This window comes from Scleropages formosus, chromosome 10 (assembly GCF_900964775.1).
Source record: "Scleropages formosus chromosome 10, fSclFor1.1, whole genome shotgun sequence".
Classification (NCBI taxonomy): domain Eukaryota; kingdom Metazoa; phylum Chordata; class Actinopteri; order Osteoglossiformes; family Osteoglossidae; genus Scleropages; species Scleropages formosus.
Genome location: NC_041815.1, coordinates 440,986 through 456,425, shown reverse-complemented (window position 1 = coordinate 456,425; position 15,440 = coordinate 440,986). Strand labels below are relative to the sequence as shown.

Genomic DNA, 15,440 nt, shown 5'->3' with positions numbered 1-15,440 from the left:
GTGTTTCACATGTACTTGAATTTTTAGAATTCATTTATCTGAACATTTATTATTTTGTGCTGTCATTTGCATTTAAAAAAAAAAATTTGCATTCTATTTTTTTGTCTATTTTTAGTCTTGTCTGCTGATCAAAGTATCAACATCCTTTTGCCTTCAACAAGCAGTAATGCTTATTGTGTCTCTAGAAATGGCAAACTGCTGACATGTTGCTAAGTACATATTGTAAGGTACTGGCTTTGGGAAATATTTTTTAAAAAATGTACTAAATAATAAAAATATAAATGTTTAAAGAAACAGGCAGATGTATGTTTAGTTATTTTGTTCTATTCTATTTGGCTGTTTGTTGGCTCAGCTACATATCCTGGAGCCCTGGGTATTTCATTTGTTTCATGAAAGAACAGGCAGTGTGGGTTTTGATGAGTGTCACAGTTCCCCCAAATCCTCCGTGTCCAATCCAAGGCATAACTGCAACCTACTAGTCTTGCCACACTGGGTTCCACAACGTTAACCAGCAGTCTGCAAAGGACTACTATATAAAAGATTCATTGCCATTTCTGTATATATTTACCATTTAACCTCTACAAATTCAATAAAACAGGCAGGGCTATAACTCATGCTTGATTAGTCTTAGCAGTTATTCATTGTTTCCTGCTTCTCACTGACCACATTGTAACTGTTGTGTGCTTTCTTCTCCATGAAATCCAGCCACCACACTTGAGAGCAAACCACATGGAAAAGCTTAGCATGGCTACTTGGTGCTTCCTGTGCTGTGCTCCACATGCACATGTCCCTAAATTCTATTACTAGCTTGGGCTCTTAGAAGAACACAATCTAATGCAAGTGACAAGGTCTGTTTGAATGGCTGTTACCATTTGTTAACAGCTGGCTGATGGGGATAATGCTGTGTCAGCTTGCACTCTGGGGAACTGCTGATGTTTGGACTGGGGAGGCTGAAGCAGCAGCAGATTCAACCATTCAGTGGAACTAACCACATAATGGAAATCTGAACGAGAGGAAGAAAGCAAACGTGGCTTCTCTCACAAATTAAGGCAGCAAACGAATGTTTGTACATATACACATAGCCACAGATGCTGACACACTTATGAACCTGCACTTTTTCTTTATATCGCCACTGTTAAGTATAGATGAGCTTTGCTTAATGCACATCACCCATGTGTGACTTACCATGGCTTTTTTATTGCTTTAAATGAGGGGGTGTCTCCATGAGAAGATGATTATCCTCGCTGCCTGTTGGAATAAGTTGACATACATTGTACTCAGGACAGCTGGTAGTGTAGTGGTTAGAGCTATTTCCTTTGGATCCAAAGGTTGCAAATTCAATCCCCACCTCTGGCTATAGTAACCTTGAGCAAGGTACTTATCCTAAATTGCTCCAGTAAAATTACCCAGCTGTATAAATGGGTAAATAATTGTAAGCTTGTGATAATTGTAACCTTAACATTGTAAGTCACTTTGGAGAAAAGTGCCAGCTAAATGAATAAATATAAATGTATGTAGTTGTACCCAAAACAGCAACCTGAACCATATGGTCCAATCCTGAATAATTCAAGGAGTGTGGAAATTTGCATGGGAGCATCTTCAAGAGTTGTGCTGCAGTGTGCTTGTCCTACTGTACCTGTGTTACTGTTACAGTCTCAGTATGTTAGCATATTAGAATGAGAGTTAGGTCAGGGGAATGAGCAGACATGCTTTGCAGCCAGGTGCAATGGTACATACAATTGCAGAACATACATCTCCAGGAAGAAAAAGAGCAAGTTACAGCTCTCCTCTTTTTGACTGCACACAAAGGGGATTAGAAAGCGAGAAGAGTCAAGTCGTATCATAGTTGGGCCAAAGATTGTGTTGATTACACTTGCATTCTACTTTGTGCCAATAGCCTGTCAAACAAGTACCCAGCTCAATTTGAACAGACTTGCAAATTATTGAAATTCAACTAAGAAAACAAGAAAATTTAGTTTATATATTATTAAAGATGCACTTATGCAAAAATATCCAAAAACATAAAAAATAAGGATGGAAGACACTTCCTTGGGTAAATAGAATACAAAAGAGTCGGATTGGTAACACTTACTCACATTCGTGCATTACTGATCACTGCTTATCCGGTGCACCTCATAGTGTCCACGGTGTATCCTGGAATCACAAGGCTACGATCTGGATGTGATGCCAGCCCACTACAGGGCAAGTACACACACTGGGCAATTTAGAGTCACCAATCAATCTGAAACACACTGGACTGTGGGAGGAAATCAGAGCACCTGGAGGAAACCCACATGAACATGGGGGGGAACATAGAAACTCTACAGATACTGTACAGCCAAATTCAAATACACATCTTTCATACTTGCAATGAAAGACTGCATTACCCATAATTCCTACAGTGCATAAAGGAAGTGCATTAAGATGGTGGCCAAGTAAAGACGTATGTGTTGCCATAAATCCTGTCCGAGTCGCTTTATTTCCAGTAAAAAATACACCTCTCCAAAACATTACAACATTCAAACGCAAAGGCTAGGCACTGTGCCAGCATGTTACCCATAATCACAACATGTACATTTACTTTTTTCATTAGATTTTACTATTTAAAAGTAAAAAAAACACTATGTAAATGTTTTCCTTCTCACTACAGTACAGTATTTTGACATGCAGACAGATTTTGTGATGAACAGTTTTTTCCTCTGCGATCAAATATTAGGAGTGCCCCATTACTCAGCTTTTCCCATGACGTCCAGCATATTTTTTTCTAGAAAAAAAGACTGATTTGGCTCAGCAATGACCTCTATGCAGCTGTATGATAGGATAAGGTCCATAACCTGTCAGATTTATGTGTAGTATTTTCACCAGCAAAATAATCAAGAATCTATATTTTTTTTTCATGTGGTAATTGTAGTCATCACTTCAGAAAACACATTTATTATTAACAGCCATGTGTTACTCTCTCTCTCTCTGTATTTTTCAAATACATCTGTGTTTATTAACAACCTCGTAAATAACTTGTGATTGCCTTTTTGAAGTATCAATGGGGTGTTATAATACATTATGCAGCAATAAAGACTACATAATAGGACAATAATGACTACTTTATGAGCAATTCTATCTGTCTCATGATAGAGAATAAGAGCGGAGATGTATGTTCTGCTAAACAGAAATGGATAGTCAGTGTGTGTGTTCATGTAATGGCTTGTGATTTTTGTCAGTCCTTTTACAAATGTCTCTGTGTGTTAGTCCAATAACAGTGCAGTCAAGTACAAGTTAACGTCAGATGCAATTCTCATAAATTTTGGAGAAACTTCTTCAGATTTTAAGGCAAATTATTTTATTATTTAGCTGTAATGAGTTGACGAAACCATTACATGTGATGCATTGCATTAATGCTGTCTTATTTCTGCACTTCTCTCTTGTTCAATATTGTTATGCATTGTGATGGAGCTATAAAAGCTTGTAACTGTAAATGTTTATAAACTTTAAATTTGCTACTGGGCTTGCCTCTACCTGACTGTAATTCACAGGCATATTGGTTCCTGTTTGTAGATAATATGTAAGACAGGCATGTCTTAACATGCTTGTGTTTAAACCAGGTGGGCATGTCTACACTAGGTGTAAATAATTTGGCATGTCTTTACATGCATGTCAGAGACCAGAAATTGCTTGTATGTGAAACACTGAGACTTTTTTTTTGTGGAGAAAAGATGTGTTCTCCTGCTTTTGCTTGAGATCATTGTGTATTAATTGTGTTCTTTCATTGTTTTGCCCTGTCTGAAGGGCAACATACAAAATGTACCAGGTGTCACACAGACAAAACAATCATAATTAATTTCTGTCCTCCAAACAAGTTACATACTTTTAAAACTCACTTCATATGGAGAAAATATGCACACATAGGCACACACACCATTACCAACCAGAAGTGATTTACAGCTGTGCCCACAACTTCCAGTCTACTGTCTGTGCAAATATTGTTTACTGTCTCCCTGCTCACTACACTGAATTAGTAAATTCATCTTCTGCGGTGCGATGCGATGCGGTGCGATGCGGTCTGTTCTCCGTTGGGTCTAGGGTTCGAGTCCCACTTGGGGTGCCTTGCAATGGACTGGCGTCCCATTCTGGTTGTGTCCCCTCCCCCTCCAGCCTTACGCCCTGTGTTGCCAGGTTAGGCTCTGGCTCCCTGTGACCCTGCATGGGACAAGTGGTTTCAGACAATGTGTGTGTGATCTTCTGGGGTTAGAAGTTGCATGCTAAGTATCATAAATATGTCTATATTCTTTTACTGATTGAAGTCTGCACTGTTTGCTATAAATAATCCTGCTGATAAAATGCTTTGCATTAATATGTATTTTTCAGATGATGTGCATGAGGCTGACAGTATAGGTGACAGTGACCCTGTGTGGCAGTATTTGTTGCACTCAGGAGAAAACTGTTCTTCAGCCCGACTCTCCTCACCCTGGGCAGCTGATGCCAACATACCAACCTTGTCTCCGAATAACATTGATTATCTCATTACAGTGGCACCTGCCAAGGGGTGGAATATATTAGGCAACCAGTAAATAGTCAGTTCTTTAATTTGATGAATTGGAAGCAGGAAAAATAGCCAAGTGTCAGGATCTGAGTGAGTTTGACAAGGGCCAAATAGTTATGACTAGACGACTGGGTCAGAGCATCTCCAAAATGACAGGTCCTGTGGGGTGCTCCTGGTATGCAATGGTTAGTGCCTACAAAAAGTGATCTAAGGAAGGACAACCAGTAAACCGACGATAAAGTCATAGGTGCCCAAGGTTCACTGGTGCACGTGGGGAACTAAGGCTAGCCCGTCTGGTCCAATCCCAGAGAAGAGCTACTGTAGCACAAATTGCTGAACCTTAATGCTGGCCATGATAGACAGGTTTCAGAACACACAATGTATTGCAGCTTGCTGCGTATGGGGCTGCCTAGCCACAGACCAGTCAGAGTGCCCATGCTGACCCCTGTCCACAGCCGAAAGCACCTACAATTGGCACTTGAGCGTCCCAACTGGACCATGGAGAAATGGAAGAAGGTGGCCTGGTCTGATGAATCACGTTTTCTTTTAGATCATGTAAATGGCCAAGTGCATGTATATCATTTACCTGGGGAAGAGATGGCAACAGGATGCACTATGGGAAGAAGGCAAGCCAGGTGAGGCAGTGTGATGCTCTGGCCAATGTTCTGCTGGGAAATCTTGGATCCTGACATTCAAGTGGGTGTTACTTTGACATGTACCACCTACCTAAAGATTGTTGCAGACCACGTAAACCCCTTCATGGCAAAGGTATTCCTTGATGGCAGTGGACCTGCCGCACTACAAAAATTCTTCAGGAATGGTTTGAGGAACATGACAGAGTTCAAGGTGTTGACTTGGCCTCCAAATTCCCCAGATCTCAATCTGATCGAGCATCTGTGGGATGTGCTAGAAAAACAAGGCCCATCCATGGAGGCTCCACCTCGCAACCTACAGGACTTAAAGGATCTGCTACTAATATCTTGGTGCCAGATACCACAGGCCACCTTCAGAGGTTATGTGGAGTCCATGCCTCGACAGGTCAGAGCTGTTTTGGCAGCACAAGGGAGAGCTACAAAATATTAGGCAGGTGGTTTTTATTATGTTGCTGATTGGTGTATTTTCAAGTGTCCTGTGACTTCTCCACAATGCCGGCTTGTTTAATTTTGTACAAGTCATGTGGGGTGTTAAGTGGCTGACTGGGTGTAGGTGAGTGTGCTGTTGAGCAAGAGTAGGGCAATGTTGAGTGTCTAGCTGACTGGACTGCAGGCTGCAAGAGGCTCTCTTTAGAAATGGAAGGTGAGTTAATGGCAGGATAGAGAGGATGTTAATGAAGGGATGTTAACAGGGAGTCCAGAAAGAATGTGATTACAACATAGGCATGAAGCAATCCACGGCATGGAGAGAACGATCATCCAGCCTGAATCACTCAACTTGAGGGCACAAATCAAGCTGTACTTCAAATAATTTGCTAATCACCTCAGAGAGTAGGAATCTTTGGAACCTATGTTCAAGGTTTTTGGTAGTAGTTGATCTTGGCTGCTACACATGCACAGCAGACATTCCTTTATTCTGTCAGTCACTGAACATAAACATACTTGTGGTGAGTAGCACACATCAAGATTCCTGTTTCTGAGAAGTGAAATTGATTCCCAGCTGGTGCAACACTTCAGAACAAAAATTGCCCAATCAAAATCAGCTGTTGTCTTTGAGCCACTGGTAGTGTAGGCATTAACACCATGAACTTTTAACCTTGAAATTGCTAGTTCAAGACTTTGACATGTCATCCTCTATCTGGTCCAGGGAATGGCCAAGTGCGAAATGACAAAGAGTAGACATTGGCAGTTTTTAGGAAGTTCCACTTTCAGAAACAAAAGGCTACAACAAAAACAGTCAGCCATAACCACCATATACAATAAATGACCAAACATAACCCTGCACCTCCTCACTGTGCTGTTTACAAGTTCCCTCCCAAAAAATAATAGGGGTTTCATTGGCTGCACCTGGTGATCTGGTTTCCTCCCCAGGTGTATCTGGTAGTCTAGCAGGTGGAGGCATGGTTTGTATGGCTGCATGCTAAAAAGCTCCATTGCTGTATCACCCTTGGGGGAGGTATGAACTGTCTCAGTAAAAGTAATCAGCTTTATAAATGTAAACCTGTCAATCAAGAACAGTGATGGGCTCACAGGTCAGCATCTATCGCAGGAAAGAGCATGCCTGGAAGTGAGCAGAACCTGGAGCTGTGCTTTGAGATACCACAAGGGTGCGTAGAGGAGGTTAGCCATCTTTGTGTCACTGGGTTAGTTGAGCGTTTGCCCTCTCTGCTTGTGTTCCTCCTTCCTGTGGCCTCCCAAGCCCAATGAGTGTAAGAGGATGACAGCCCCCTGAGCCCAGCCCACAGCTCTTGCACTTCGGGAGAAGTAGGAACCCAAGCTCTGTCTCCGAGCTCAAAATGCTCAAACACTGTAAAGTGCATTGGAAGTAAGGGTCAGTTCAACAGTGAATTGATATTAGTTATGACTGAAACGGTGAGCGGCTACAGGGAATTTCATACAAAATTGAGAGAAAATAAGCAAACACACACACAAACTGCTGTGGATACTCAAAAACTGACCTACATAATACAGGTACTGTCACTCACATAGCTGCAGACCACTGGCCAGACAACGTGAGCGAAAACATTCTTTTCCTTGCTGTTCCCTGCAATAATGGACACTGTAGCCACCCAGTGGGAAAAAAAAAGCATTTTCGAAATAATGACATTTCAGACAGAATGAAAGTACGCAGGAAGATCCACCTTGTTGGGGAAAAGGCCTCGGATCGGATAGGCTGTCAACGACCTCTACTGTCACCAGGCAGAAATAAAGCCCTGCCTCCAAGCTGTAGCTCTCCATAGCAACTCAGCCTTTCACACTTAATCTCAGCTTTGCAACAATTTATTTTCATCAGTTGCTGGAAAAAGGCTTCTCTCATTGACCTACTTATGGCCCTGTTGAAAGCGCTAGCAATTTGTCTCGGTCACTGGCTTCTCCACATGTGTTTTATGATTCAGCAGTGCAAGCACCTAGGGGCTGTGAGGGTACAGGACACTAAGTGGTGAGAGTCCATTTGTGGGACAGGACACGACAGGCCAGGCCAGGTGCACAAATGACAAGTCTCACCAGAATTTGATGAGATCAGAGAAGAATACCACTGACCCCAGCAGTCACTCTGAAAGGGGTTGGAATTCAGCAGATGTACAATCATTCAAACACCTCTATTTGAACTTTGACGTCAACAAACAACTAGAGAAAATGTGGCACAGACCCCCAGCAGTACAATATGTGGAGAAATGACATTCGTTTCAGCAGGATGCAGAGATTTCAGTGTTACCCAACGGACAATACCATGATTGTCATGTAAACCAAATGTAAATAAACTTAAGCGTCTTATTCTTGTAGCCTGTAACTGAAATCCTGCATTCACTGCTGGCAATTGCGAGTTTTATCTTGTCAAGTGAACTAGAACCTGGGTAGAATGAGATACGCTAGCAAATTGAAGTTTAGAAACCAGAAATACCAGTGAGCAATAAAAATCAGTTCTGGAGAATTGTCTGTTAAATACAACTTTTCCAGTGCAGATGTACAGAGAGAATTTCTCATATATAACTGTAGCTGATACAATTCGCACGTCATGTCCTGCATGTAGGAGTGAAATGAAAATATGAACGAGTGACCGTCCTACCTTTTTATGGCTTCCTCCTGTCTTCTTTTCTTTTCATTTTTCTCCTGAAGGTAGGCCCAGTTGGTCTCGTTCCTCACCCGGTCACTCTCACGAGCAATGTCTGAGGCGTTCTGGATAACCAAACCATCGTAGGCCTTCAGTCCACTATCTTCGATGTACTGAAAAAATCTTAAAGTGGCTTCTTCCTCCATTGAGCTCATTTTTCTTCAAAGGCAATCAGACCAAGGTTTCTGAAAGCAAGAGGAAGTACGCTTTAACGAGAGTAAAGTGTCAGCTCTGGCAATGTTGACGGAGCGCATTTATGACTGAATATTACTGCAATGGATACGCATTGCAGGAAATGTCAATGTGGTAAAGTGACAATTGCACACATTTATTCGGAAATCTCTGTGCACATACTAGAGAAATGTGTCCATTTATATGCAAGTGCCTTTATATGGAGGTTTATTTGGACAGAATGTGCATCTGTTTCGGCTGTGTTTGCATCTGTAGCGTGTGAGTGTGTGTTCTGTTTGCTTTGATCCTGTTAGCTGCACTGAACCCATGAAGAGCTTCAATTTGCAGAAGAGCTTCCCACTCACTGTAACTGTTGCATCATTCCAGGGATGATTTCATCATACAACTCCATCTCTGGAATGGGTACGCTTCACTGCTTCCAACGCAAAACATCACACTGTCTATACCGCTTTGCAATAGTGACTCACAGCTTACACAACCTAGGCTTTGCCACGTTCGCTGTGTTTCACGACTGCCATCGTTCTGCTGTTGTGCTTGTTCTCGAAACACATGTAACCGATTATTCACTACAAGCAGCATTAAGAACACAGTGTGATTGGAGCAAGCATATGGGAATCTGCTGGGCGATAGCTGGTGTTGATGTGAGCCTGTGCTCCAGCGGATGTGGCTCTGTCTACAGAGCAAATGAAGCTCTTTGTTGCAGCGGAAGCCCACGGCAGAGAAGCTTGCTCCAGCACGTGATACTGAGTGATGGAAGACCCTCTGCGGATGAGAGGCAGGTGTGAGGCTTGGAGCTAGGCCAAATGAGACTTCTCGGTCTGCAGGCAAATAAGCTATTGTATGCCATCGGCCACGTGACCCAATACTCACCCATCCACCCAAGGGTCTCATTACCTACACACCTGTATGCTGTTTGAGGACATGAGCTTGCAGATCCAGACTGTAACAATGCAAATATTTTTCAGGTTGCAGATAACAATCTCTGTGTCTGCAAGGATGTTCTTGTTATTCTCAAACATCTGCTCTGCATGCTCTCTTTCGTACTGATAGCTGATTGTCTTTGCGTGTCATTTGTCAAACACATGCTCATTTCTTTTTGCGTGTATCTGTTCCACCAGATCTAGAGCATTGTTTCTTTCTTTATTTCCAGTGGCTACAGAAAATGAGGAAATGACTTTCTAGTCGCATAAGGTTCTTCACTGGTGTTCACAGCCTAAAAGGGACACGTCTCACCAGATAAGAAATCCCTATGTGTCTCCCGACTTGTGCATGGCCCCAGAGCTTGGGCCCTCTCCCACAGGGTCCCACCTCTAAGCCCCACTGTAAACAGCAGAGCCACTGACACCCTGCTCTTCAGTGTGAGCTGGAGCTGCCTTCTAAATATGGAATCAGGAGGAAGTGGCAGTTTCCAGGCAACAGGCTCCTATTAAGACTGTGACATAATGGAAGGTCCAAATTACAATTTGCCATTTGACATTCGATTGCACGGTCTCAGAAATGGTGGTGACGATCACACAGAACAGAGCATGCAGCCTGGTGGCCATACTCACAGATGGAGTTGGATCCCTGCTGGTTTGAGAGCTCGGGTGAACAGACTTTAAGAATCTCCAGGTGATCTCTCAACCAGGAGCAGTGATGGGCTCACAGGTCAGCACCTCTCACAGGAAAGAGCACATCTGGAGGTGAACAGAACCTGGAGCTGTGCCAGATCCCATCGGGGTGCGATGAGGAGGTTAGCCATCTTTGTGTCACTGGGTTAGTTGAGCATTTGCCCTCTCTGCTTGCGTTCCTCCTTCCTGTGGCCTCCCAAGCCCAATGAGCGTGAGAGGATGACAGCACCCTGAGCTCAGCCCACGGCTCTTGCACTTGGGGAGAAGTAGGAACCCAAGCTCTGTCTCCGAGCTGCCCCAGGCACCAGCCCTCCCGCTTCATCTGCACATGGAGCGATTAGAGATGTGGAGTGGTGCAGACATCAGCCAAGGTGGAGAAACACATCCTGCTCTGGCTGCTGCCTCTCCCCTCCCACTCGGTTGCTCCTGTAGTCCACGGTCCCCTCGTGCGGTGCGTGTGCGCCGAATGCTGCTCAGGCGAGACGCCGCCTCATCACCCCTCCAAGATGGAAGTCAGCGAGCTATGTGGACTGCTGGCCAGCCAGCCCTCCCCAGTGATTCCCAGTTCCCTTACTGCTTCTGTCTGTCAGCACTGCTGCGGATTAATCAGGGATTCTAAATGGTAAATCTACAGACAAAGACCGTGCCTACCATGCTCTCGGCAAATCTCATCCTTTTTTCCTGCATCCCTCCCGCTCTCCCTCTCCCTCTCCCACTCTCTCTCCCCAACCCCCCCCCCCCCCCCCCCCCTCTCTCTCTCTCTCTCTCTCTCTCTCTCTCAGCTTCAGTTTCTGTGTTCCCAGCAGCCCTCACACACAATATTTCAGAACCACAGACAGCTCCGTCACGGCTCGGGGGGTGGGGAGTGTGTGGTTACAGAGGGAGCGGGCACAAGGGGGATGGATAGGGGGGCACACACTCGAGAGCGATCGTACTCCTCAGCTGCCCTGCTCCCCCAGGGCTGTGAGCTTGTTGCAGAAAGCCTCTTGCTGTGGCAGCTGTGCAGCTCCACAGACGGCAACATGGCACCCCTCCAGTCGCAGGGCCACATAGGGGAAGATGTAGGGGTGTGTCTATTAGTAGGGCAGCCTCTCCTACGGAAGACGGGAAATGTACGACATCATATATACGGATTGGTGTGTTTTTGTGTGCGTGTGGGTATGCTGAGGATTTGTGTGTTCTTGTGACATCTCGTGGTGACAGCGGATGCTGCTCGAGCAGCAGAAAAGGGAATGAAGAACACAGTAGGAGCACTAAAGATGGGATATTGATTTTAAGGTGCGAACAAGGCAGGGACATTTCCCTCTTCCTATCTTCCCTTACCTTAACTCCCCCTTTGCAACTCTGTGATGTCGTTCACAGTCAAATATCTGCCAGGGGGCATTGAAACCATCAATCAACCTCTTCTGAGACCAGAGGAGGGGGCGAAGGACTCTCCTCAGTCCCTCCTCCTGGACACTGTTGGTACTCATTTAATTAACCCAGCCTTTCAGGGTTTCTGTTTAATGTTTTACACACTCGCCGTCCAAGCACACAGATATATACCAACCCTAGCCAGTCTCTAGGGAACCATTTTGCTCTTTCAAATAAATTAATTAAACCTACTGGCTCCCTTGGGGTATGAGGTCATGTCTATGCTTAGCGTTACTAAGATGTGGCATGAAGATAGGCTGTTATATTAAGGTAATACGCACAGGTGGGCACGGTTTGAGGTCACCCACGTTCCATAAATCTGTCACGGCATTATTTTCCTTTATTAAATCTCTCTGAAACACAACAGACTAGCGCAGGAGAGCTGAAAAACTCAAAGATGTACAGATTAGTAAATTAATTCACAATAAACATTTTACTGAGTTGGAACCAAAACGCACTAGAATTAGAGGTTGAGTGCTGTCAAAAATCTAATGTAATCTGCGCAAAAGTACATCTCATTTCATCAGGGGTTGATGTATCTCAGAAATCTGATATCAGTCACTGCAGAAAAATCTTATGTATCAGCAATAAGCAAAAGGAGCAGTCATGTTTTGCACAGAGACACAGTTTACAGCACTCATTAGATATATTTCTATCAGCTTCTAAAGCTGGTAGCCCAGTTTACCATAAATATCCAACTGAATATCCACATATTTGTATCCTACTTTATTTTATTATTAATTTTATTTATTCTTTTCTCTTTTCATCATTATATTTCTGGAGTGTGTTCCTGGATTCTGTTTGTTTGTATCACCTTATTTATCTGTACCGCGGACAGTCAGAAAAGCATTTCACTGCCCATCGTACCAAGTATGGTTGTGTACGTGATAAATAAAAACTTGAAACTTGAATGGCAAAATAGTGGTTTTCTTGACCTCACCTTTCCTCAGGACAGGTACCATTTCTCGCAGAAACATACAGCCACGTGACTGAGGACCCCAAAAAGTGGTGTAATAGTTTCTGCCACATCCGTAGTGCTCTGATATCCTGAGATCCATTTCAAGCACAGAGCTCAACTCCAAATTAGCACGCACACACGCACACGCACACGCACACACACACATTTTCTGAACCGCTTGTCCCATACAGGGTTGCGGGGAACCGGAGCCTACCCGGCAACACAGGGCGTAAAGCCGGAGGGGGAGGGGACATGCCCAGGATGGGACACCAGTCCATCACAAGGCACCCCAAGCAGGACTCAAACCCCAGACCCACCAGAGAGCAGGACCCCGTGCAACCCACTGCGTCACTGCGCCACCGCGTCCCCCCTCAAATTAACACATAAATGCACCAATTGTAGAAAAACTTGATTATATATTATATTATATAGATCTATAATATATAGCTTTGGGGATGGTTCTTGGGGTAAAGGCTGATTTACAACACTATGCCCATTTTTGTGAAACTAATCTTGCCTAACTTGCTGTAACAATGTCAAAATGTTGTCAACCAACGAAATTGCCATTGTCATCACGAGTTATAAATGTGGTTACGACTGTCAAACACTGAAAGAAATAGCTTTGAAAGTTGCTGTGTCTACTATGCAGGGACTCGCACAAATAATTCAGGTCCAACATTTAGTTGTTTGTTATTTTGAATTTTAAATAAAATGAAGTAGTATTTTGGCACTAAACCCCTCTCTACTCAGCTCCTGGACATCTCTGCTGGACTCCTTTCTCTTGGATATTCTAACATCTGCCATCAAGCCTCACCAAATAACCTTGAACACTACGCCAACGGTTGTGTTTGTGTTGCCAAAGCGTTTCCGTACACAGAACACACAGTACAGTATTCAGTTTTCATTTCAGAAAAACAATGCAGTATTGAAGGCAATGCTTTCTACTGTTTCATTTGAATGTTCTAAATGAACCATGGGGGGTGTGGTGGTGCAGCGGGCTTGGCCGGGTCCTGCTGTCTGGCAGGTGTAGGGTTTGAGTCCTGCTTGGGGTACCTTGTGATTGACTGGTGTCCTCTCCTGGGTGTGTCCCCTCTAGCCCTGTGCCCTGTCTTGCAGGGCTAGGCTCCGGCTTGCCACAACCCCCACTCAGGACAAGCGGCTTCAGCCAAAGCCAACATGTGTGTGAAATAACCATCTGTAATAGGTGACCAGCCCTGTCTAATTTTAACTTTATTTGGATTTTGAGCACGTAAACCAGGCAGTCTTTTTCATTTGTCAGTTAATTATTTTGAATTACTTGAGTTTTTAGATTTTTTTCTTATTTCCAGCTGGTACATTAGCAGTTAGGGACAATGGCTTGTAGCCCAAATGCTGTATTACCTCTGAGCAATGTGTTCATCCTCAGCTGCTCCGGAGTAAATACCTGTTGTATAAATGGGAAAGCAGTTCCAATTTACATTGGCTAAAATCTTCAGATAAAACAAAAAAGAATGATGTATCTCTTCATTTAAGGCAGCATGCAGCAAAGTAGTTAAGACATGAGTTCAAATTCCTGCTCATGCTGTAATACCCTTGATCAAGTTACTTCTTTGAATTGCTCCAATAAAAATTACTCAGCTGAATTATTGGGTAAGTAATTGTATGGAGGTCAACTTGACCATATAACTCACCATAGACAAAAGAATCAGGTAAGCAATATTTACTAATAATACAGTTGCAAGAAATAGTTTCTGAACTTTTTGGAATTGCCTGGATTTCTGCTCCTGTTCAAAAAGTGTGGTCTGATCTTCAGCTCATTCACTGTACTAGACAAACACAATCTGCTTAATCTAATAACATACAAAAAATTGTTTTTCTCTGCGATTGTAAAACTGAATAAGTCTTGAACATGTATTGAAATATACAGGAATACAAGGAAACCTTTAGGCCCGGAATAAAAAAACATATTAGGCAAGTTTAAGCAGTAAAATTAATTAACTGCAAAAACGTAATAAAACATGATTGAAGCAAATACTGCTTTAGTCACTTTGGTGTCTGAGATTTAAAAATGAATGGTAAAGAATAAATATTGTGTAAAGACATATGGAAGGATATTATATAGGGATGAAGGATGAAGGTGTTTTATCTTTGTTCCAGTGTAACATGTAAGCTCAGATTTTATGTTCGCATGCAATTTTAGAGAGGTAAAAACAAGCAGGCTTTAATGCAATATAAAAGGTCTGACTTCACATTTTCCCCATTTATCTGGCTTAATTCATTCTGTGAAATCACCTTACTGGATGGAGGACTGCTGTTTTAGAGTCCAGTTGCTCCATATGACAAAAAGGTGGTCCTGGAGCCAGAAAGTGGCACCAAAATACAGTAAAGGCAATGGAAATTACAAAATAATTACACCAGCATATTTAACCATGTTTGTGACATATGTTGCACAGAATAGACTTGCACTGCAGAGCCCTTTATACACAGTTGCCGAGAATTAACTATGTTTAAATTGGACTATTATGAAACCACACAGCACAGGATATGAGGGTCTATTAACACCATAAACTGATCTTATTTCATCAAGTGATATGCTGTTTTTTGTATCTCAGTATATAAAGCATACAATATGTAATAAAGTATGAATACAAAAATCATTGTGTACATCCTGCACTTTAACAGATACCGCATCTTAAGCTGGAAGCACTGGGGTCACAACTATACCACAGTACTGCGGTTTGCACTGTAATACACTCTAATAATTCTGTTGTCTACAGACAATGTACAGACACGTCTCGCTTCCTTGAACATTTGGGGACACATTGTCTTTGATCCCTCCTGGTTACACATCTGTATTGTATCATATCAATGGCAATAATTATTGTACAGTACTTAGTTATTTGTGTTTAAAAACAGTACAGGAAATGTAGAGTATATTTTGTAACAAGTTCTGTTATAAAATCTGTCTCTAAGTCGAATTTGTATG

The 15,440-nt window shown here is 42.9% G+C and overlaps 1 protein-coding gene across 1 annotated transcript in view; it reads right to left on the bottom strand.

The window, feature by feature from the left end:
* Positions 1-10,119, bottom strand: part of nyap2a (neuronal tyrosine-phosphorylated phosphoinositide-3-kinase adaptor 2a) — a 38,731-nt gene extending 28,612 nt beyond the window's left edge. Inside the window, exons 1-2 of the mRNA XM_018732107.1 lie at positions 10,045-10,119; positions 8,258-8,487 (exon numbers count right to left, since the gene is read on the bottom strand). Coding sequence (XP_018587623.1) covers positions 8,258-8,457 — 200 coding nt within the window. The 5' untranslated portion in view covers positions 8,458-8,487; positions 10,045-10,119. The remainder of the gene's footprint in view (positions 1-8,257; positions 8,488-10,044) is intronic.
* Between the last annotated feature and the right edge of the window lie 5,321 nt (positions 10,120-15,440).